Here is a 26,817-nt window from a genome sequence, read left to right as displayed (position 1 = left end):
AAAATTCTTTTTCACATTAAAAAAAAAAAAATGTTTTATAAATTGAATTTTTTCCGAACTTTATCTGGTATTAAATTGCAGGCTAAAGAGACGATGAATCTCTCAAGTTTTATTTTTTATCGATAAGCACTCCAAGGTTGATCGTATTTTCTGACTCTTGAATTTATACATCTATTTAACTATTGAATAACTAAAACAGATAAAACTGGCTTTTAGATCAAATATTGTCTAAATTCTTCGAAGTGTGGCAATTGATTTACTAATGACATAACTTACCTAATGCACCATGTCTTTTCCTGAACATTTACCCTAATAGAATGAAATAACTGGATTTGGCTTTAGTTTTGTCTCATATTATTTCCAAGAATTAATTCTGTAGCTTAAGTTTCATACAGATTCGTTTTGGTTGGTTGAAATAACCGGTCGTAACATATAAAACAGTTATACTACACATGAAATAGTTCTCATTGTGAAATAACTCACGCAATATTCTGATAGTTATGTGAATTAACGCTGCCTATTGGCAAGAAGATTTTGTTTCGTTTTTTTTTCTTTCTAATTTGTTAATTTTAATTTGGATTTGGATTTTAAATTCCTCGAAAAATGTTATTTCAATTTAGAAGGTGTCTCAAAATGTATATACCAAAAGAAGGTTGGATAACACTTTTATTATTTGAGATAACAACAAAATGCAAATCAAAATATCTTCTGAAGGCTTGTAAGTTTTACTTAATTCAATTAATAAGCTTCTACGTGGCTTTTATCATCAGTTATAATCAATCTAATTCTGGGTTCAAATTCTGAGAATACATTTTTCAGCACAGTTGTAGGAATGGATAAAACAGCATAACGGATACGAAGTTTTAGTTCCTCAAGAACCTTTGATTTGTTACAGTAGACTCTTGTTTTCGAAAAACTCCAAAGGTAAAAGTCCGAAGGGGTTAAATCAGGAAAACTCTTCAGGAGTTATCATTTTACTCCAAAACAGGGTCAGTTCTGAAATCTGAAATAAAACACATTTTTAGATAATCATGATAAAAAATGTAAGTAATAAAATTAATAATTAACTTAAACAAAACTTACAAGCTTTCCGAAGATATTTTGTTTCGGATTTTGTTGTTATCTGAAATAATAAAAAAGTTATTCAAATTTATTTTTGTATATTAAATTTGGGGCACCCTGTATCATAAAACTGTTGAATGCTTGTTCCAGTTATCAAGCTATTTATCAAACTAGATAAATGAGAATTGCATACAAAGTGCTGAAAAAATTTACTTGTTCAAGCACACTACTAATAATTAGAATTAAAAAATCCTTAAATGTAGCAAATAATCGTCTTTTTTCCTAACAGAGGGCGACACCTTCAAATGAAAATAATAATACAAAAAAATAACGAGAGATTCAAAATGAAATAAAAACGATCACTCGTTTAACTGCAAAGATAGACGCCAGGGAATACAAAAAATATACTTTATTAAAATTTTGTTTTTAAAATAATCTCTTTTCGCTAATGTTTTTGAGATTTCGTCGTTTCCTACCAACATTTATCAAATTAGCATTGTAAATAATTGTATAGACGTTTGGTAACCTATTAAAAACGTGAAAATGAAAAAAAGTCCATTCTGTCTTACTTAAATAATTGAATATTTTGATTATTACGAAAGTCATATATATAATGCTGATTCTTGATGATATATCAACATTTACGAACGATTACTTTGGGTAATATAGGATCTCCAACGCATTCTTTTGTTCTAACCACACATTGTTCGTCTAATAGTTTATTTAAGATCGTGAGTGTTTGGTATACAAATATATATGAAAAGAAACTCTCATTATTAGTAACATTTTTTATGAATGTTGATCTTATTTCAACACCTGATAGTTACTAATTTAAGAAATAACATAAATATGAATAGCATTCTCTAGGAAAGGAACCCAAACTGAATCTAGATGTTTTTGTATTTAAAAAAAGGGGAGGAGTCTATAAGATGTATATTTTACTTACAAGTGATAACCAAAGAACAAATTTTTAGCATGGATATTTTTCACCTGCAATTAAATTACCACAGAGTATTTTTGGAGACATGAGCTTTTATATTGTTATATACTTGCTTTTTGAGCGTAATCGAATTCTATGTCGTTCCATTTGTGCAATTTCAATAATTTAACGAGATTCCTCCTACTATTGATCTATCATTAACGTGAGCCTGCTATTTACCCAACTTAAAACTTCAGTATATTGTCTACTCTTTTAAAGTTAAACTAGTTTAAAGATGGAGCTAACTGTTTTGTTATAAAAACCATTTTTTTATGCTTGAAGTGTCACGATCCGTCTTTTATCATATTCTTGGACATGTTTAAACTTTTTTGTGATGCAAGTATACAATCACTAAAAAAGAAACTTAAATTAATCTTATGTATACAATACCTAACAGTCAATGAAACTGCAACTAACTCAGTAGAGCCGATCGCATGATTACGCTGATGTAATATCAGCAAGACATCATTCAGACATGCCAAAGGAATGCAGGTGTATTTTGTGCTGTACAAAGTGTGAACGTAAAGAGAGAAGGCGCATATCAGGACATAATGATGAATTGATAACCCACCTTCAAAAAGAGAAAAGTTTCGAGCAAAGATGGCGCCACTTGTACTATTATTCCAAACTCCATGCGTTTGATGATCCCTCCCAGATGTTTGTGAGACTGACAGAAGTAATATCAGATTCCTGTCCTTGAGTAAACCAGATTGTATATATATAATAGCCGACTATCTGTCTCTCTGTCACGCTCTGTATCTCCTGAACTGTTAATTGTAGAAATAAATTATACATCAAAATGTTTTTTTTTTCCTAGGGTAAATTTGTCTTTTTTTTTTTTTGCAATTCCTAAAGTTTTATATTGATATCAACATCAATCCGTCAATCTTTGTATGTGGTGAGCAGTCAGTCTGAGAAATATTTATTAAGAACAAAAATGTTTCTTTTTTGTGAGGGAATTTCACGAAAGAAAACAAATGGGAAATATTTTGGAGATAGGAGCAAGAACTGTAAAAAATGCATAAAGAGAGAAACGTGTTTGAGTATATATTTGTTGTTGTTTGATTTATTTTGATTTTTTTCATGACAGTATTATATACATGCATGATTGTATTATACCATGTCGAATAACTTGATTTGAATTGAATTAAATTTATCTCATTTAACACTTCTTATTGCAATGACAACAGTCAATAAGTGCACATTTTGGTAGCGTACTTTTCTTACGCTCATTAAAATGATAAGGAACGGTGGCATTTAGCGGACAAATCATAGCGGTTGTTTAACGAACCTGAGTACCTTATTGTGCTGGATGTTTCCACTGTGTGGAAACTCAAGTGTTTTTGCCAACAATGCATTGCAGTCAGTATTCTATGCTTAGAAACAAATACAATGCAATTTGCATTATTGACATAACACGTGGAATAACAAAATACGGTTCAAAACGGCCCACTTTACAATTATATTCCATATACACTCTGATCCAAGGGTTTGGGTTGATTACACATTTTATATTTATTCTTTACTATTTCTAGAAAATTTACCGTTGAATTGTTTCAATGGACATCTGCTAATATGTTATAAGTGCTTAAGACTGAAACAAGAAGAAACGGTCATGCTAACTATGTTAGTCCTCAAAATGCATTCAGCTCACTATTGTATGACATGAAGCACAAGTCATCGATGACTCTTCTCATGAGTCTAACAATGAATTTTAGGTAAAAACATCACTTAATGTTTACAGTATATAAAACACGAGTTTTTGTGGGTGAGAAGAAATGTTATAGTCATTTCTGTGGTTTTCAACATTTACAGGATAAATTGAAGACAATATACGTAAATAAAGAAATTCGAAGAGTGGTCAAAATTTCAGTTCCGTAGATTCTTGTCCTTTGTTTTAGACGTTTTTCATATTCATAGTACCGTTAATTAATAATATCCAAACCTTGATAATTTTTGCATGTTTCAGAATTTTGCGCAAAACTACACAAAAACTATATGCACAAAGTCGTTTCTAATTTCGAACTGATAGACTAAAGGAAAGGCAGCTGGTTAGCATCACTCACCGCCAACTCTTTAACTACTCCTATCTAGCTAAACAGTATGATTTAAGCGTCACTCTTATGCAGCTATAAACTGAGTCTTCTTTTTTTTTCTTTTTTTGACATGTGGTGTGAAGCAAGAATTCTCCTATTCAAATCCCGGGCAGCCTAATTACTAGCACATGCCAGACCTCCAGCTTTGTTCATGTGCTGTTTTTTTGGCAAAGTTCTGTAGCTAAGATACCTTCACTTTATCTGATTATGAGTTTATTCAGAAATGACAGTTGTCTATATGTAACTAAATTCTAGATGATATTTGATTTAACGATACAAGACACACACGTGTATTTAGGTTATGAGAAACTCGCATATTCACGTATTTATCTCATAATTATGATAGGTATGGAAAGTAAACAGTACTTTTTCAGGAAATAACTGTGTCTCTCATGAAAATGATTCCGTAACAAGGAGCCAGTTGTTCAAATACTTGTTTGCTATTGTTAATATTGTTTTAGCACAATGCTATACAATGAGCTGTCTTCGCTCTGTCCACCGCGTGGAATCGAACCCCGAATTTCAGCTTTGTAGGTTTAAGACTTATCGCTTACCTAATGGGGAAAATTTATTTGCAAATACAAAACTTTTTACCAAAATGTGTTTATTAAACATCACTGACGTTAATTAATAGTTGATCGTTTGTAGTATTATTGAATAAACAAAAAATGTATACTTTTAATTTCAAGAACTCCACAAATAGAAACAAAAAAGTTAGTCAAAATTATATTGTACCAGTGATTTTTATTCCAATGCTGTGAATTAGTGTAAACATTCACACCAACAAAGATCAAAAATCTTTATTGTCAGCAATTTGTAGGTTAGTTAGTTGTTCAAAATATGACAACTTAAAACCGTAGTAAAATGCTTGTATCTTCATCTAGAACACAGTTCCCTTTGTATCTTCATCTAAATCACAGTTCCCTTTGTATCTTCATTTAAACCACAGTTCCCTTTGTATCTTCATCTGGGAACTGTGATTTAGATGAAGATACAAAGGGAACTGTGATTTAGATGAAGATACAAAGGGAACTGTGGTTTTTTGATACTTTGGAGCAGTTCAACTTTTTTAATGAACAATACCGACGGGAATTTACCTGTAAGGTATTGGGCTTATCGTCCAGTAACTTTAGAATCTTGGTGTTATAATTATACACTATTCTTTTGTCCACCAATGACCAATATATCCTTATTATCCATAAGCCTGGTCAGACAAAAGTACAAAAAAAAAAGTTTCGTTTTGAGTTTATTTACTGAATAAGTATATTATATTACCACTTGCAGCTTTTACAGCATCTAAGGTTTGTTTCTAGAACAGGTAGACGTTTCGATCACTGGTGCGATCATTCTCAAGTACACAAGTTTTAACTGTAAAAAACGTTATATTATTTAAATCAATCCAACAATCTAACAATGTATTTCAATTCTAGAATTGATAGTGGTTACTTATGCTTTTGTATATCAATCTGCCTGAATTGACAGATGTGAATTACAGTATTGTCTTTGTTACACACCAAGTACGTTGAAGACAGCCAATCATTGTATATAATGTCATATGATTTTGAATCATATTTGTTTTAAAAATCTCCAATGGTTCCTTTACCAATTACATTGCTTGTTGAACTTGTTTCAGTATATTCTATAAAATAACAAAATATTACAGTTAAATTAATACATAAAGGTTTTTTACGTTTCTTGCCAGATCTTTAATTTCCATCAAGACCATTTTTAATTAATAAATTATGATTCAAAATCTAATTGAAGACCTGTACAGTAAGCGCTGTGATTAAATCTTTACACAAAGTTTCACGGCGCCGAAAGCTATAAAATATATCAGTTCCATTGAATAAGCTCAAATCAAAGTTCTTTGTAAAAATATATTATATTGTTCACTTTATAGGTGAGTGTAAAACGTTATGTCACTAATACCTTTCTAGTGGTTAGCGTGAATCCGATCCCCAATAGTTCGCATACCATTGCCATAAATCCGTTCTTAGCACTTTGGGGCTGTGAGTGCGTTATAAGAATGACGGTCAAGTCTCATTATTCGATTAGGGTAGCCCAAGAGTTGGCAGTGGGTGTTGTTGATTAGCTTCCTTTCCTCTAGTCTGTTACTTTAAAATTAGGGACGACTAGCGCAAATAGCCTTTTTTTGTAGCTTTGCGCTCAGTTTTTAGGACTATATAACTAATGCAAATATGTGACATCATTATATCCTAATTTTTTCCGTGCATAATATAGTCATTTGCACCGTACTTAGTATGTAAATAGATGACGAGCTTTGGTGTATATTTTTAGTTCTTCCTTACGTGTTAAACTAAATCTTGATTTGGCACATGTTTCAAGATATATTGTCACGTGTACTCCTCGTTTCAGTACCGCGCATAGTTCCACCATTCTTGACTCTGCACTGCTCAACGCACCATTTCGTTAGATTTAGAAATATATGCTCTGACGTAAAAGCTGGGTTAGTATGAGTCACATTGGTTAGATTTACTGAAGTCGAACTCTTGGCTTACAATCACTTACAAGTGCGTGTGTGTGAAAATTAACCATGAAGTGTTGTATATAAGTAACTATATTGCAGTTAGGCTTCACGGTGGCATATTATTTTTTCAGAGGCTTGAAAACTCGGCATCACTGTGATGCGTAAATATAGAACTAATCTATTTTTAAATTGTAAAATGTTTTGTGCCTGTTAACTGTAAATTAATTTCGTATGTGGAAGCTATTTGTTTATATGTCAAGCAAGTGATGAAATATGTTTCGTTGTTGGTGTTGTGCGCCCACTCCTGACCAATTGGCTAACGACGATGAAAACAAACACGCAGAACTGAAAGATATTCAACTATTCTCCACAGAAAACGAAGTCAACAGAATGAAAGGTCCTTCCATCAACATCACTCCTCCAACACCAGAGGGCGCCACAGATAATTCTCGTGAGGAACGTCTTCAAGAAAAACTTCGCCAAGAAAAAGAGTTGTTGAACAGCAAAAGAACAACTTGTGGCAAATTAACTACCAATAAACAGCAACCTAGGCCTAGCAGCTTAGCCTGCGACTTTATGACTCTTAAAACACAGCTTCAGACAGAACTAGAAAAGAAAGAAAAAATTCGAATTTATGAGCGTGAGAAACACATCCGTAAAAAACTAAGTATTGAGAGAAAGGTATTGAAAAAAGAACTTAAGGGAAATATTGATACTACGCTCTATTGTGATAATCCTTCCAAGTTAGATTGTGATATCAAGGAAGTCTCAACATATTCTAGTGAGCACGTCTTTACAGGTACTGATAAAGAAACTTGATATCGTTAGATGTCGCTTAATTATAGTAATCAATGACGTTATTACTCCATCAAAAACTTTTAATTTATTAAAAAAAAATTAAAATAATGAGTAATTTGCTACAGGATAATTATAATTCCTGGAAAACCTTTATATTTTTCAAAGAAAAGACTTAACATCAAATGAATAACTTATTAAGAGGTAACTTATAAGTCATCGAAAGACCTAGTAATTTTTTGAGAAAGGCATCCAACATGAACATTATGAATTAATGCAAAGTAATTTGTAATCCACCGAAAGTCTTGCTTGTTCATAAAAAAGGCATTTAAAGTACAAGTGAAAGTAGGAATATTTGATAATTATACGAATATGACATTCAAATTCCAGCAGATGTCCTTGTCCATGAAGGAAAAATGTAACGTTGCAAGATATACATTATCAGCAATAGCGTTCAAGTATACTTTGGGTGTTGCTCGCCTTTCTAAAGGATGCAGAAGATATAGTCCCTGCCATAAGAATGTTTATAATACTATTACACCACTTCTTGTATTACCAAAACACTACAAACAGGATCACGAGTCTTTGTTACTTTTCTCCGTATTTTATCCCACCATCGGTATAGAAGAAAGTTTGAACAATTTGTTACAATCTAAATACCCGTAGCTACCATTTCCTGTATGACTCAGGAATAGACGGGTTTTACAAGGTATAGTTGTAAATAGCCGAATTTTGATGATTGAAAGACCTGTCGTCAGTTGGACTTTACAATCTTGTTCAATAATATTTTCTATCGGTTTTAAGTTAGTGATTAACATTCACATGTTTCCTAGTGATAGAATAACTTTTCCTCTCAGTTACTACCACTGATAGACTCTGATGACAGAAGTGTTTGAATAGCCGGTCAAAACAATGTCTTTGATAACGATGGTCCTGCTAGACAAACCCCACTGCTACGCCCCTTTGATAATCGCGCTCCTATTCACTGTCTTTCAGACTAACCATAATCACACAATCGGTTTAATTTGCATATAAATGAAGCGTTCTACAGATGTGTGTGTGAGAGAGAGCTTTTAACTTTAATTGTACGATTATACTACTGTAGAGAACAATTTTACTTTCTTTTAGGTAATACTGTTATAATGTAAGTAGGTGCAATGACTTTGTGACTACTTCATATTACAAAAGACAGTACGAAACACTTATAATGATCTTAGTTTTATTAAGAATGAGTATTTGTATATAAGTATTGTAAAAGCTCTACTATTTTAGTGCTGCTACCCTATATGACGTTGTAAGGAAAATATACTTTACACGTGCTCTTTAGTTATTCTGATTAAATTAGCTTGTTTAATTGTGTTCATATTTACAACAATAATTCGGTCAGAGATCTTTACGTGCATCAAAGCTAAAAAAAAGTTGGTTAAGTTTTTTCCAGAGATAAATAGCATGTCTCACATACATTTAGATACAGATTTTGTATTTAAGTTTAAGTTTAAACTATAAAAGATTTGAAATCAAATAACTGAGCGACATTAATAAATCTGAAAATTCATTATTTGCTAACCAGAAAAGAAATGATCATCATAACAGCATGGTGAACTTACGAGTGGGAAATCATTATAAAAACTCAAACACATAGTATACAAAGTCGAGAAATAAATTAAAAAATACAAAACAGATAAATTCATTATTTTGTTTTACTGTTATCCAATACGAATGACTCTTTCTACATTATAGGTTATGCCAGGAATTTGCAACCTTTCGTAAAGTGAAAGCTTTTCTGAAGTGTTTTGCAAGCAGCTAAAAATTTAGAAAGCCACGATATATATTAGAGTCTGACAAAAGGTTTTAGTGGAATAGTATTTTGTTTTCTGCACATATTTAACTTTACTTATTTTTGAGAGACGCTTTTGTTTGTTCAAAAACGTATGAGAAAATATTTATGCTATATCTAAATCTAAATTGTATATATATATAAAAGAAACACTGTATAGTGTTGTAAACTTCTGATGAGCTATTGAGGTGATATTGAAATACCATTTCGATGAAGAATCCGAGCCATCCCTACATAGGCGGTGCTACCACCTGCCTGATAAGGCATGTTTTATTGTTTACTGTTGCCTATCTATTAATGCAACTTTTGCGGGTGTATTTCTTTGGAAAGTTTCTGAACATTTGGCACGTTTTCTGTCACTTTCATTTTCAGACAAGGATCAAGACCTCTGTCACTAAGCCATCTTCTCTGTCGGTTTTTAGTGTAATTCATATCTATAAACGTTTTCACGAACAGATGTGTCACTCCCGCCTTCAACTTGCTACTCAAACATGTTATCCTAGCAGCTCAGGATGTACGTACTGGGACTTCGTGTTAAAGACTACTCAAACATATTACCTTAGCAGCTTAAGATGTGCTTAATAGGACTTCATATCAAATAAAGCAATTCAAAGCATGTTATGCAATCAACCATTCTTTCTCAAAGTTAAACGGGATATATTTGTTTGTAGACAGTTATTCAAGCGCGTGCAACGTGAACTTTGTTTTGTTGTTTTTTATGTGGACAAGTACATTGTATAGAAGCTAAATGTAGTCAGAGAGCCGCGAGCTGCTAACCCTTGTGCTATAATAGCTTGAAAAAGACAAAAAAAAACGAGTGCTTATTCTAGTGGGAACTAGATTACCTCAAAGCTGAAAAACTGAATATACTCAGGCATTCTTTTAATCGCTAAGAATAACTCAACAAAACCAAATATGAATGAAATATTTTAATGACAGTTTTATGCAATACAAATGGATAATACAACTAAATCCAAAATTATTTCAACTTGAATAAGTTTCTTACTCACACTTATATATAATCTGACGCCCTAAATCGTTTCCAATTACATGTAACATATTATAATATCTTATGTTACGGTACAGTACCGAATTATTTTTTTTCTATATGACTTTACCATCGATACATATAGAATGTATATGGCATCAAGTTAAGTTAGGGAAATATTTTAATAGTGTAATACATCAGTTTTTAATGTGATGATAATTATGATTAAGATGATTATTGTATAATTTAGCAAAATAAAAATATGTCTCTGTTAAGGGTCTGAACAACTTTGGGTATTACATTACCCAATACTCATACATGATTTGGCTTGCCTTCTCAGACTATGAAGTATTCAATGAAACGTGTATGTAGGTTTCGTGGGTTACTCATAAAATACTGGCCTTCTTGTTTTGAAGGACTCGTGCCTTTTCTACTTTACAAGAATTTGAAGCGCTTAGATTATATTCAAAAACATCTCGAACGCTTGAAAATTAAGGTGTGAGACATCACAGACTTCCGTTTCCGTTAACCAAGTCGGGCTCTGTTCTTGTATCTTGACGAAATGACTTTGACATCACTTCTTATGCTTACTTTATTCTGTGGAAAGTATATCTATACTACAGTCAAAAGTAATAAAACTGAATGTAAGAACAGCGATGAGATTAGTATTCTTAGATGTAATACATCACTTGTCTTTAACTCAATTTACATCCTTCACTAACCTTTAACAAAGTTTACATCCTTCACTCCTAACGATAACACTGGTCGTTATAGATAACAATAGGATTTAACAAGAAGCCCGAAAAGTATACTAAAATATAATAGAAGATGTAGAATAAATTGGTATTATGTAATCTTATAATGTTTTTGTTTGCCTCAAATGCTTAATTACAGACGTAAACGTATTGATGTCACACAAAAACAGAATAAGAAGTAGAAAGGCTATTGCCAGGTGGTTAGGGGCGCTCTACTCGCAATCTGCTGGTCGCTGGTTTCAATCCCCATCCCATCAAACATATTCGCCCTTTCAGCCGTGGGGACGTTATAATGTGGCGGTCAATCTCACTATTCGTTGGTAAAAGAGTACCCCAAGAATTGGCGGTGGATGGTGATGACTAGCCGCCTTCTCTCTAGTCTTTCACTGCCAAATTAGAAACGGCTAGCGCAGATAGCCCTCATGTAGCTTTGCGCGAAATTCATAATAAACCAAACCAAAACTAGAAAGACAATTTATTTATGACACGCTTCAACTCTATATGTGCTTTAGTGCTCAGTCTGAGATGCTACCTGAAAGACATGAATGACCTCACAGGATAAAGGTCCGCATGCATAGCATATAAAACTCTTTATGAATGACCTTACAGGATAAAGGTCTTCTATGCATAGCATATAAAACTCTTTATGTTTCTCTTTTGTGTGAGTTCAATATCTCCTTTTCTTTTTAAGAAATAATATGTCAATTAGCAGTAATATAGATATTAGATACTGTCGTTTTTGTACTATCTTCAAGCAAGCTGTTAATTAATGAAGTCAGTTAATGTACTGATTGAACATCAAAACCGGTAAAAAATGAAGGCCAGTCAATAATATTAACATATAACGACAAAACATACAGTTTAATTTCAGAAATACGATAAATCTGTGGAGTATGAGATTGTATTTTCGAGAATTTTCAACGTTTTAATTTTATTTATACTTAAACATATCAAAATATTCACTTAATATCTGAAATAGATCTTATAACTGAAATATTGGACAATAAAGGGCAGTTTGGCACCAGTGAATGGGTCTGGTTTTATATTATTATTTCATGGTTCGTGTAAATACGACTAAAAATATGAATCGTTTAATGTGGATTGTTTCTCATCTTTCTTAAGTTGCACCTAGTGGTTAATTATTTATTTGAAAGCTGAAACTGATGTTCTTTTAGCCACGTTTTTGTTACGTAGCAAATAAGCAACTTACAACTTGTACGATTGTGAGAATATAACCCACGTATCATATGTTCTAAAGCTGTAAGGTTGATAATTAACTACCTTTTGTTAACGTCAAAGTGCAAAATTATGTGGATAGATCAGTTAAACTTCAATACAGACGTTTGTTTCTTTGGTAAATAAAGGCTATGTGGAATAATAAGAGAGCAAAAAGCAATGAACACAACGTGAAATGCAAAAAGTAATGCTTATTTATTTTCAGCTAAAGTTGAATAGGTAAGAAATATATCGATGTAAAAGTCATACTATTATCACTAAAATATTTTGTATATTATATTGTGATAATTATTTATTCTAATACATTTTATAAGAGAATCTTCAAAGAACAATTATTTTATTTGGTATTTTACTTAACTTAATTCCAAAGGTTTTCAAGTTTAAACAATTTAATTCATTGAGAGTATTCCTGCATCTTTTCTATTATTGATCGCATATCTTAAGCCTTATATGTGTTTATAACTGTAAAAAATAAAAAAAAGTGAAATAAAGATACTTCTCTCACTTTTAATAGCGGTTTTTTTTTTTTTCAGAAATGCATCATACTCTTAGCTTTAGTTTCGTATACAAAATATCGAATAATTTTGTTGAACATTCTTCAGGATAGTTTCACAAGTAAAAGTCTGATATATTTAACTAAGTATTTATAATTTACTTAGGCACTATTATTAAACTCAAACAATTTATACTACGTTAAGGGTTTGTGCTCTACAATGTACACCTCTTAGACACATAAACAATATTTTGACTTTTGACTTGTTCCGCTTTATTGTCGTGTAATTAGTCCTTCTATAAGGTCAAAACTCGAAAATAATGTATTACGAATAAGAATTTATACTTAAGGAGAAGTAATGTACATCGCGAAAAATAAAATATATATAGGCTTTCTTTTCAACATTTCATTTTTTATTGTTCATTCTATATGTTTTATTTTCATACAACTTAAAAACTGTTTTTTCTTTTGGGATTCCCCGTGACTCAGCAGTAAATTGAAAGGCTTATAACGCTAAAAACCAGGTATCAATACTCCTGGTTGGCACAGTACAGATAGCCCATTGGGTAGCTATGTGCTTATCAGCAAACAAGCAAACAATTTCTTTTGTGATGCACGTTTGTACCGTGATTTTATGTTAATAATCTTTGATACACTAATAAATTAGTCTTAAGCGTTCTTTTTCAGGACATATAAATTGTCAGAAAATGTAATCAATTAATAAATTAGTGGTAAGCATCCTTTTTAGGATGATTTAAATATGAATGGAAATTTAATTAAACTAATAAATTAGTGATTTAAACTGATTCTATTAATTATAATCATGTCGATCAAATTTGTACTGGTTCCCCTTCGTGGTACTAATAGTAATACGTAATCATCTATCATGACCATCTGTCTGGTATCGAACTATAATTTAAACCTTCATTTAGCTAGCTGCGTCCTCTGGTGACAATATATGGAATTATGACGTCATTGTCGCCTAAAAACGCGTCCCTAAAAACACGCTCTCTGATGACAGTTTGTGGAAATATGACGTCATCGTCTTTGATGGCATCACCCCTTCCCTGAGCGCACTCTGGCGGCGTGATATGCAAGTGCAGGGATAACTACTTACAACTTATATAAAAGAGAACAATACATGTATGCGTACATAAACCCAAACAGCCATGGTGATCCTCATTGTGTTTCACCCTGAAATAGTTTTCATTGCTAACGTTCACTATAGGTGAGAAGAAAATGTCATCAGAACTTATAGGTATTTTATATTATGTTTTACAGATAATGATCTAGATATACATGCATACAAAAATCGCCCTCTGGAAGATAAGTGACGATTGTAAGTTCTCATATTTTTAAAACCTTAAAATATTCTTACTAATTAATATTATCACATATCTAAAACAAATTGACCTTTGAAGTATATTTTATATGTTGCAGATAGTAAACTATATATATGTGTTGATAAAACGCTATCTGGAAGGTGAAGATCATACTTACTACATATTATTTTCGTCTTAAAATATATTTGATTATAGTTAAAACATACATAATGGTTAAAGTACTTTTCAAATTTTGACATTTAACCTTTTATCACAATATATATATATTTTTAAATACACATAGTGTATAAATGTGTCCATCATTATTTATAAATTATATAAACTAAATATCTGATTTTGCAGCTTGTATGATCATTTTAGATAAATAAAAGATGTTGTTGTCAATATGTGGGAAGTGCTTAATCTCAGCCTTAGTTATTAGGAGGTTAATAACAATATCTCTACTGTTCATAAGGATAAAGTGAATGCTCTTCTACTGTCATTTCCTCATCTGAGTCACAATGAACAACCACATAAGTACTATCAATGTCATCCTCTTCATCAACTGAGTTCAAATCATACGACACAATGAAAAATAATCTATTTCCATTTCCGTGCTGCTAACCTAGTGTGCAATGAACTTGTCCTTAAGAAGCATTATTATCCAATATGCAATCATACCTTCCAGGTTTTCAAAGTTCTTTAGCCATTTCAGTGATGCATAGACCACTCAAATGGTGAATTTCCTGTCACAAAAACAGTGGCAGTAATGTTGCATATATTATAACTGCAAGTAGTTTATTTGTGTCTGCTTGCTATACAGTACAGAGCAAAGAAGCATTACGTTTACGACTGCAAGTTCACTCAGGAAGTTTCTACACGCAAACGTCTGCCAACATTCACTACAGAACTTAATCTGAGTGATTGTAAGGTGTTCCATATCACCCTGTACTTGTGATAAAACTGTGCCAATTACAATGTCAGTGGTGGCTATATCTATGATGAATAAGTAATTGCAATGAAGATAAGTCAACACTTCAAAAACTGGAACACATTTTCACATATCTCTGACCTTGGAAAATGCACATCAACTTTTGTCAACAGAGACATTGGTATGGCTGTCTTGGCGATACAAAACTCAAAAAGCTGTAGAATTCTCGCTTGATAGAAGATACGGGTCATTCTATACTTCTTCAGTTTCATGCAATCAATTAATACTTCATCTCTACAAACAATATGACCAAAGAACTGCATTTCTATATGCACAATTGCATAGTTTCCTGGTTTGAGTTTCAATCCTGCACCCTCGGTGTGCTAGAATACCATTCACAGGTTTTCAGTTGCAGCTTGAAAGGTGTTAACAAAGACCAGTATATCACTCACATAACTAATACATATCTTCCCTTTCAGTCTTTGCAATGTAAGTTTCATAAACCATTCAAAGTTGTGAGGGCATACAGACTGAATGCCATAGACCGACGTTCGCCATCCAGTTTGACTTCCCAATATCTAGAAGCACGGTCTATTGTGCTCTGCCAACGGACACCTTACAACACATCTAGACATTCACCATGCATGTTATAGGAGAGACATTGACGTGTGTTTTACAGTTCCCTATGTAAGATCTACACAGAACCTTGGCATTCCTTATCTCTTTTTGACAATCACCACTGAAGACAACCAAGCACTATTTGAATGTTATATTATTTCATTCTTCAAACTCCACTCAATTTCAGCATTGGCCATATTCCTGGTACTCCAAGCAAACTTGAGTGGTAGTTGTTTTATTGGACGTGTGTCAACTGTGTCTATATGATGACATATAATTTTTATCCACCCTCTTGGCCATCTGATCCCAAGAACACGTCAACAAACTCCCTGAGCAATTTACTGGGTTCATGTTTCTGTGTATATTTTGGATTGTATGAGCAAACTTTATTTGGAGATTTCAAATGCTCTGCTCATTCTCAGACGTGATACGGTGGTTACGAAACGAACTATTTCATTAGCTTTTATCCCTCCTGTCTCTTTTATTGTACGGACGACCATTCCAGCTCGAAGCTGAATAGCTTAATGTCCGTAGCTACAGAATAGCACTGGTATATTACCCATGTTAGGAAAAATTTGTTTGAGAAAGTGCAGCCTTCCTTCCAGAAAGAAAACAATGGGTTTCATACATTTATCCTATCACTATAACAGAGGGTGACGATAACAGTACAGTAGTGAATATATAGTAAACCACAGAATACCATTTGCAAATTAGCACTGTACTGTTAACTGGCCCAATATGTCTAACACTGGATGGTTTTGTTGCAAAATTGCAATTCGCCTCTCGCACAAGCAAACTTAGCTGATAATTTCTGTAGTACGCCCATCTCTAAGATGCCAATGTCTGAACCCAGATCAGAGACAGCTGACTTCGCTCAAAACATCACATTACTAAGACAAAATAAAGGATGTTCTTCTCGACTCACGTCTAGCTTATGGCCATTCGCCATAAAGAAGTTTGGCTAACTGGCCAAAATGATGGATCTACATAGAGCATCTGATAAATGGCAAGGTCAACTAAGGTACTGGTTATGCCAATATCCAGTTAACCACCCAGTGTCTGAGTATCATTACCATACCATTTGACACCAATTTCATTATTCTCTGGACCAGCTATCATAACTTAGCTGTAAGATGACAACTTCACCCGCCTAACTTGATGGTCAGATCCAACTTAGGCTCAACTAGTTCAAACCAGTAGGTGTTGCAATAGCCACAACTCATTCTCGACCTTCCTGAATCTGTTGTAGCATTAGTCTAAAAGGTACACGTGTCTTAGAATCCGGTGTGTCAACAAGTTATAGACAGTCACAAAATCAGGTACTAATTTAGCCACGATTAAAGCAGGGAATCCTTCACCTACACTTCGGATATCTTTAGGAGTCCAACCTTGGCTGCATTTATGGAGTGACCATGACAGGTTTGAACAGAGAAGCCTTATTGTTTCACAGGGAATCATGGCAGCTGTGATATGATGCCTTGCAGCATTTGCTACATATTATCTGGTAGAAATGGTGGTTGACATTTCTTTGAGCCTTGTGGCTTTCAACGACACAGGAAGTTCTCTTGGAGCCAAGTCAACAGCTGTAGGTGCTATTGATGATGATTTCGTCTTCTATTACAGTGCATGGTACAATGTGACCACTTCAAACTATGCCGCCAAAGAAACCTCCTCTGTAAGATAAAAAAAATGTCTCTTAGAGCCATGTGGTGCTGGATGGACTCGCTTGAAAGTCCCTCAATGAACTTACCGATAAGAATATTATCACAGTGTATCGGAGATAGTGTCGAATCTGTGGCTCAATTTTTCTGACAACTGTTTCTCAATCACGGAGGTTGGTCCTCGTTCACCAAATGCTCCAAGGCAGTGAGTATAGAAACATTTAGATGCAGCACCAGGTATTGCATCACTTGGCTCGTCACTCAGCAGTAGGTAAGACAAAATAAAATATCAAAGAGTAGTTAAAGCGAAACCAATGAGAAAGGGGAAATAGAAAACAGTAGCTAACCTCAAAGACCAAGGAATAGACCCTCTGGAAATATATAAATCACAAGAGTTACTCAAGTTTATTTGATAAACATAAAGGGGCAAAAGTCAAGGCAACTCGTGACTATATTAAACAAAACGTTACGTAATATTTCAGGAAAGTTTAAAGAAGTAGTTCCAATCCTCTCTTGTTGTTCCTTTGAACACTGTTACATGGCTGCAGACCAAGTTTACTGCTGGAATTAATGAGTTTAACTTCTTTCTGGGCATAAAAATTCATTACTACTTAGGTTAACTACTACCACTTAGTAATGAAAAAGAAAAGTTTGTAATAACTGTTAGCTAAGTTATACTTGTCTCGCTCTTATAATGTTTTTCAATTTTAATTTAGTGAATAACTGTGTGTTTTTTATATTATCACCTTTAAAAGCGAAATTTGTTGTTTCATCCTTTCAGTACAATTGCATATATGACGTTTATGAAAAAGCCTGAGCAAAAATTATACTTTCAAAGACAATATTTTGAAATTTTAATGTTATTTTCAAAAATAGTGGAATGACGTTTATAATATAAGAGAAAACTTTGAGTATGTAATAAGTAATTGGGTAGAAAATTTGAATTTAAACTAGGCAGGTAAATCCTGTATAACTGGCCTCTTACCTCAATAACAGTACACCAAAATGAGGTGATATTAGGAAGCTATTTCTTTGTGCAAGACAATTCAGTTACAAATAGATGAATATTTATCCTTAAAGTTGAGCAATATGATTATATCTTATGATAGAATAACGTATATATAAAAAAGAAAGAATCTGAAAAATGAATATATTAAACACACCCTTAAGTAACCACAAAAAGCAACTTCACGAAAATTAATAAAATAAACAAAAGAGTTAATGAATGTGCGTAAATATGGCAAGAGCAGCACAATTAAAGTATCTTAAATCAAACTATTGAGCTATAAAGACAACAACTCAAAGAGTAATTGAAGCAAAATCAAGAGAGGAAAAGAAAGCAATAGCTTCACTGAAAGATTAAGTGAGACTCACCTTCTGTTACATGAGCCATAACAATTACATTTACTGAACAAAAGCCAATAAAGTGGACAAAAGATCAAGACAAACTGTGATTGGATAAATAAAGTGCTATATATGTGTAATATGTCGAGAAAATGGAATATAAGCTCAAGATTCGCGCCATACTACTTACAAGCAGATTGTTCAAGAGTTATATAAATGGTGAACAAGAAACAGGAGTATAGACCAAAACAACTAATTTCAATACAATATTTTAACATGATAATAATAAGAAACTTTCAATATTTTGTCTCGGAATCATCTCAAAGTTAAAGAGGAGGCAAATAAGCCATATGTATTAAAATAAAAATTTCTTTAAGAAAAACAGTAGAACTGAACATGGAATAAAAACAAAACAAAAACATACCAACAGTCTCCCTCGTTTTCTCAGTAACATCAAAGAGTAAGACTTTGTCTGAACGATGTTCGTTTATGTATCCAGCTCATCTGTTAACCAAATGTTTAACACTACTTAAAATAAACCTTGTACAATCTGTATTCACTTATTTTTTCCGCTGGTATCTATCAAGTCACCAACATATGTCTTACAGTTTGATATCTACAGTCCTAAAGATCTTATACAATAATAATAACACAGGATTACGTTTTCGCTAGTACAATCAGCTTCGTCTTGACGTATTTAAATTTGTCAGAGCTTGTTTGTTTGTTTTGAATTTCGCGCAAAGCAACACGAGGGCTATCTGCGCTAGCCGTCTCTAACTTAGCAGTGTAAGACTAGAGAGAAGGCAGCTAGTCATCACCACCCACCGCCAACTCTTGGGCTACTATTTTACCAACGAATAGTGGGATTGACCGTAACATTAAACGCCCCCACGGCTGAAAAGGGCGAGCATGTTTGGTATGACGGGGATTCGAAACCGTGCCCTAACCACCTAGCCATGTTGTCAGAGCTCTCCAGTCGCTTAATGATGTATTAATCTTTATTTTGTAAAATTAACCTTAACAGTTTTCGGGGGTGGTAGAGAGAGGAACATTAAGATTTACTGCTATGGTATACAGTATATGCATCTACATCTTAAGGCTGAACATGTAAAAAATAAAGTCGATGAAATTGCTATAACTCAATAAGAAATGTGTATTCAATATTTCGGTCAAAGAAATCTTACGTTTTCCTCTCCTATACAGCGATTCTGACGATTTAATTGTATTTATAGTGCAATAAGACTTTAACTTATCTCCGAAACCCCAATTACGTAATTGGAATCTTACAAATAGAGCTGGACAACATTAAAGTACAAATAAAACTAAAAAAGCTCAACATCTATAGGTTTTGTCTGTTTTTGTTTGTTAGACAAAGATACACAATGGGCTATCTGTGCTGTGCCCATCACGCGTATCGAAACCCGTTTTTTTGTTGTTGTTTGTTTGTTTTTTGCGTCGTAAGCCGCTGAAACATTGGATGCACATTTAAAGGAACTGGCAAGCTGTAATTCGTACCTACAGAATTAAAGTTTGTTTGTTTTTTAATTGTCCAATGTATAACCACATTAAATTCATGGCCTTTTTTGCTAGACATATTTCCAGCTAGCAGATTTGCATGTTCGTTTACACGAGTTTTAGGTCATCTAGTGGTAGATGTTTGTTTATTATGGATTTCGCGCAAAGCTACACGAGGGCTATCTGCGCTAGCCGTCCCTAATTAGCAGTGTAGGACTAGAGGGAAGGCAGCTAGTCATCATCACCCACCGCTAACTCATGGGCTAATCTTTTACCAACGAATAGCGGGATTGACCGTCACATTAGAACGCCCCCACGGCTGAAAGAGCGAGCATGTTTGGTGTGACGGGGATTCGAACCCGCGACCCGATTGCGAGTCGAGCGCCCTAACCACTTGGCTATGCCGGGCCCTGGTGGTAGATCAAATATTTATAGAATAGCATGTAGAATATTTAAATTCATTAAAGATAATTATATATATATATATATATATTCAAACATCTGCATGCACATATACAGTATATGATATATATATATACATTTGGGTAATTTTTGTATTTTCGGTCTAATCACTGCTTGTAAACACGCTAGTATTTGTAAACAAGAATTTGAGTTCATCTGAAATTTATGTACGAATAAAGATATTGTTATAATGAAACCTGGTTTGGGTTTGTTTTGAATTTCGCGCGAAGCTACCCGAGGGCTATTTGCGCTAGCCGTCTCTAATTTGGTAGTAATAGACTAGAGGGAAGGCAACCAATTCTTGGGCCACTCTTTTACCAACGAATAGTGGTATTAATCGTCACATTATAACGCCTCCACAGCTGACAGGACGAGCATGTGACAGGGATTCGAACCCGCAAATTGTGAGTCGAGCACCCTAACCACCTGGCCATGCCAGACCCACCTGATAAAAAAATAATGTGGTTATTATTAATAAATCGATCAAAATATAAAGGTTGAAAACATTTTGAATGAGAGTACTAAATTGAAAAAAAAATCAAAGTAGATCCTGTAAAGGTATTTATTAAAAACTTAAAAATCTTATAATTTATTTGTACAGAATGATCAGTTTGTAATAAGATCATCAGGTTGTCAAGTTGGTATTCCAAAGGTTCACAAAAAAGTTATCCTGGTAGACCGTTTATTTTAAATATAGATGCATATAATCATGAACTGGCTGGTTTCTTGTTTAAATATTTAGAATAATTCACCCACAATGAATATTGTTTAAATATTTAGAATAGTTCACCCACAATTAATACACTATGAACAAACAGGTTTGTTTCTTCTAATGAAATACAAGATTTAAGATTTGATAAAGGTGTATGTTGGGCTAGTTTTGATGTAGAATATTTTTAAACTAATATTCCTTCAAAAGAGACTTTACATGCGACTGTTGATCAACTTCATATAATTGAAAATAATGACATAGTAATACCAAAGTATGTTTTGGATTTTTTTTTTTAATTTGTCGCTAGGGGATCGTATCTTATTTTTAACGGTACCATTTATGAATAAACTGATGGTGTAGCAATGAGTTCGAGATTAGCAAAGTCAGTTGCCAATTTTTTTTATTTTTTATGTTGCCATAACAAATAGTAGCTGAAGGATTGTTCTTCGAGTTTTTAGCCTATATACTATCGCAGGTACATTGGTGATACGTTTGTCATTGTTGATAATCCTGAATTAGTTCGTGGAGTATCTCTGTAGTCAACATGATAGTGTAAAATTAACTGTGGAAAATCAGAAAGATTAGCAATTTGCTTTCAGGGATACATTAATACATAGTAATGAAGAAAAATATGAATGTGAAGTGTGTCGTAAAATAAAATCCATTTACTGGTTTGTATTTCAACTTTGTCACATTTATCCTGTTCCTACCTACGGAAATTTAGTTAAGAACTTGATTAATCGTGCTCACAAGATCACCAGCACGTATAATTATTTACATAAAAAATTCTAAATTATCAAAAATTGTTTATAAAATGGTTTTCCTAAAAACGTCATATATACAATCTGGGGAAAGTTACTGTATCTAAAGAGTTAAATTATAATGTTCTAATATAAACACAGTAATCCCTTAATAACTCGGAATTTTATAATTCGGAATATGATATATCTCGACATCCCTGAAAAATATTCAGGCTTTATAACTATGTGTGAAGAGTCCTTACAAATTCTCCCAAGCAACTGGAGGCAGTTGAGCGGTTGCCTGATTTGGAACAGCACCATGCAACTTTGAGAGATATCAGGGCAGATGTCATCAAGCGTGAGCACAGCAATCACAAATAGGGGAAAATATCTGACTTTTTTTAAACCCTTGTCAAAAAATACCCAGACGAAATCTTCCTTCCACCAGTAATGAAGCCTCCATAGATCTGCCTGCAGTATCTGGATATTCTTTCTCAGACACCAATTTCAGCAGTGCCAGCTTCCTTTGCATTACCCCAGAACCCCCACGATAGTTAATGTCTTCAGATAGTGAATAATTGATTTAAATTAAATAAATATAAATATGTTAATCTTTAATTTCTAAGTTAATAATTTAGTGTATTCAAATAATCTTTAATTTTCAAGTGAATGATTTATTGTTGAAGTGACCATTCCAAATGTATTAAATTTTTAACTGATACAGTAGTGTACAGTATTTACTAAAGTGCATTAAACCTTTTTACAATCACCTCTGTCACCTACCACATGGCACCATAAGCTTGAATCATCATCTTTCTTGGTCTGCAGTGCCGTTAAGGGTTAAGTTTTAATGTTTCTAATAATCTAATTTAATTTATTTTCAAACAACAGTAGTGTGTAGTAGTTTATTTTGGCCAAAAAAGTTGTGATTTAGGGTGGGAGGAAATTGCCTCAATAACTCGGAATTTTTGATAACTCGACATGGCTTTAGCCCCATATGTTCCTAGTTATCGAGGGATTACTGTAATATCAATGATATAGCCACATACTGGCAAGCAGGCATTGTTAGCGAGAAACAACAACTGCGTAAACTTTACCGCAAAAGTTATCCCCCAAATAGATTTACGAGTTAACTTTAAACCTGAATGTAAATTACAAAACGTTTTCCGATTCAAAAATAAAATACTGTCTCTGATAATATATATAAACACATTTGAGCGAACAAGCAAGTCTATTGGCTGGAAATATATATCAATAAGAATAACATCTGATTGTTTTTTTATTACAGTAAAAAATATAATTGCGTGTTACTTATTACCAAAGTTAAATAACCCATTGTACAGCGCTGAGCTCAAATATATTCAAACTTATATTACCTCTCTTGGTGTTGGGTGTCTTTTGCTCCTGTAAATAGTAGATTTAAACAATACATAAATATCTGTTTTGTGAGGTGTGTAACCGTCAACGATAACTATCTTGAGCCATAACTATTACGTGTACAGAGTGTCATTTAGTGATGTTTGAATTCGATGACGAGGAACCAACTTTGAAACTAATAATGGAAACAAGAACGTGACGCTACAGATGCTGTGTAGTAATGGTTGGAGACGGCTTGAATGGTAATGAAGAAAAACTTTAATATAAGTTATGTTAACCTTATATTAAAGTTTTTCTTCATTACCCATTCAAATTGTCTCCAACCATTATTAGTGATGTTTGATTGTGATTATCTGTCTGTTCGAAGGTAAAAAACATTGAACTAATTAAATGGAGGTTTCGGTAGTTTGAAAATTGCAAAACTGTTTAGTTTTGTAACCCCTTTTAGGTATAATTTAGATCTAACCTTTTTGTGGAATAGAAAAGATAAATAATTATAGCCCATATTCTTTGATAATATCTTTTTAAAGATTTATTAACCCTTTGATCATATTTTTACAGTCACAATAAGTAATGGAGTAGTATAGTATTTTTTATAAATTTTTCAATCATTTTATCTTATTTTTACAGTCAAAAAAGTAATAAACTGTAAGTTATCATTTTTTCTAAATTTATATAACGATAGGTTATATAAAGTGTAATTTAATAAGGTTTTTAAAATTTTATCAATCGTTCGATCCTGTTTTTTAGTCAAAATAAGTTACACAGAGTGTAATTTAGTAACGTTTTTTAAGGGTTTATCTATCATTTGTTCCTGCATTTACAGAAAAATCAGTTACAACTCATATACTCCAATAATATTTATTAAAACTTATCAGTAATTTTATTTTGTTTTTAGAGTCGCAGCCACTTAAATCCTATTGTTTTAACTTAGAGAAATAAAGAAACAATTATAGCGCTTAATTTCAAAATCAATGCTTTTCAACGGCTTGTTTTTTCCAAATCTATAGATATGGAAAATGTCCTGCTAACACTAAACTTCTTTGTGTGTGTGTGTGTATGTGTATTTCTTATAGCAAGGTAACATCGGGCTATCTGCTGTGCCTACCGAGGGGAATCGAACCCCTGATTTTAACGTTGTAAATCCGTAGACTTACCGCTGTCCCAGCGAGGGACTAAACTTTTATGCTCTGTGTCTTTCAAATAAATAATGAAAAAATCCCAAGAACCCCTTTCGACTTGAAAAAAGAGTAACAAGTGAAGAATACAAAAAAGAAGTATTTTATATTTTTCTGATTATATATTGTTTTGCTCAGAAACTCTAATCTATTCGAAGAACATAAACGATTTCTGTATTTAAGAGAGCTACCGCTGTGATTTCCCAATAAGATTGAATGATTAGAACATTTAGTTTCTGCATCTTAATATTATTATTTAGCTACACCTACTGGCGAAAAGAGAAAGTTATTGTGGAACACGCCAAGAAACGTCATACCTCACTGATATAAAATTTGTGTTTCTTGGCAAAAGTCTAATAACAATAAGAAAACAATACCATATAAGTTTTACCATTTGTGGAGAGAAATCAGAACACAATATATATCAAGGAATTACTGATATTTCCATTTCGTGTTAAAAGGATTGAAATGAGGGTCAAATCCGAGGAGCTTAGACAAATTAAGCTTACCATTCTCAAAGGATGTAGAAAAAACTACTCAGCATCTTGTATGTTGTGGTTTAAAATGGTCCAGAAGTATAAATATTCACCGAGTTATATCCTTGTACCAAGTTCAGTTTATGTGTGTTTTTATATATGCGTGTGGAATTTACTATACTGTTTACTTATTTGTTTTAAGAGTTTGATCTGATGGGTTTTTTGTCTATTATTATTCAGTTTTTGAAGAAATCCTGTGTTATTTTTGTGTTATATATGCATGTTTATCTCTACCGTTACTATATACATGCTTTCTTCATGAGTAAATAACTAACAGTATATTGGGATAGTCGTGTTTTTTATACTGGCAACAAGTTCGTGAAGAGGAAACATAGTCCAATGATATGCGATACAACCTCTGAAATGACGAATAATAATATAATGAAGATTTCGCAATAACTACATTCTCTTTGGTAAATATAACAAGTTAATTATAAATAATAACTTGAATATTTAGCAGAAGTTATGTACTGCGATAAACATTTTTGGATATAAATAACTAAATATAAACATATAGCTAATGAAAAATAATTAAACCAAATTGAACTCAACAGTTATTATTGAAAACTAGGGAGTGTTTATTTAATAAATAGACTCTCTTTAATCAAAAGTTCCAAATCTGTGCGACCGTTGACGAGTTTTTGTGTCCAGTAGTCTGATTCTGTGTGTGGATAGCAGAGGTACAGGGTGATGATAAAGAGTAACCAGTTCTGTATGAAACCCTCACATGTTCTTGGCTAAGGAGGTTCAAATGGCGTTTGGTTAGGTAGCTATGAAATCTCCCTTATCTTTCATTGGTTTGGTTTCTTTTGAATTTCGCGCAGAATTACTCGATGTAGTTAATTAACACCACCCACCGCCAACTCTTGGGCTACTCTTTTAACAAATGAATAGTGATAATGACCATTCATATTATAATGCCCCCACGGCTGAAAGGGCGAGCATGTTCAGTAACGGGGATTGGAACCCGCAGATTGCGAGTTGAGTGTTCTAACCATGAGGCTATGCTAGCCTCCCCCTCCTTTGAGCTTCAACATTGCCCTTACAGATGCTTATCGTCGTACTTAAACTTCTGTTCAACACTCAGATTATAATTTGTTGTTAGTTTTGCGTTTGCTGTAGGACTTGCTGAAGAGGGAATGTGTAAATTCCAAAACGTTTGTTCAGTATGTTGTTATTCGTCACTTCTGTTGTTGTATTATTCATCATTAGACTGCGTTTTCCCCTCATGAATCTGTTGTTTTTTAAGCATTTGCACAAAGTACTTCTTTAAATTTGGAGTGATGGCGTTAGTCATGTATAACCTGCGGTGAAGACAAAAATATGTTATTCGTAAAAATACACTTGATAAACTTTGAACTAAGTGTTTAAAACCTTCATAATATTACCTCCTGATACAGAACGTTTTCAATTACAAATCTATTAAAACCATTTAGTAGGTTTTGTTTCTATTTGTTACTCTTGTAAAACGATACCAAGATTATTTTCATAATCACGATGCATCTCTAGTAAAACAGCATCCTGATCCTAATGACGAACTATACAATATTTTCACATCATTTGTGTTGAATAATGGCCATCAAAATGCACAATAATAACTATAGTGTTTGCTGTGCTACTGTTGTCCCACATGACTTTCACATTTGCAAGCGCGTATATACATAACATACACTGAGTGGTCACAAGTAAATA

At 33.0% G+C, this 26,817-nt stretch overlaps 1 protein-coding gene across 1 annotated transcript; it reads left to right on the top strand.

Annotated features, from left to right (window-relative positions):
• Positions 1-6,867: 6,867 nt before the first annotated feature.
• Positions 6,868-14,134, top strand: LOC111083753. Its single transcript, XM_022380427.1, has 2 exons — positions 6,868-8,129; positions 13,662-14,134. The coding sequence occupies exon 1, from the start codon at positions 6,899-6,901 to the stop codon at positions 7,442-7,444; it is 546 nt and encodes a 181-aa protein (XP_022236135.1). The 5' UTR covers positions 6,868-6,898; the 3' UTR covers positions 7,445-8,129; positions 13,662-14,134.
• The last annotated feature ends 12,683 nt before the right edge of the window (positions 14,135-26,817 follow it).

Source organism: Limulus polyphemus, unplaced genomic scaffold (assembly GCF_000517525.1).
Source record: "Limulus polyphemus unplaced genomic scaffold, Limulus_polyphemus-2.1.2 Scaffold145, whole genome shotgun sequence".
NCBI lineage: Eukaryota > Metazoa > Arthropoda > Merostomata > Xiphosura > Limulidae > Limulus > Limulus polyphemus.
This window is presented reverse-complemented; position numbering and strand designations above follow the sequence as displayed.

Coding starts and splice junctions, on each gene's coding strand:
- LOC111083753 (XM_022380427.1), top strand. CDS start 6,899: ATGTTTCGTTGTTGGTGTTGTGCGCCCACTCCTGACCAATTGGCTAAC.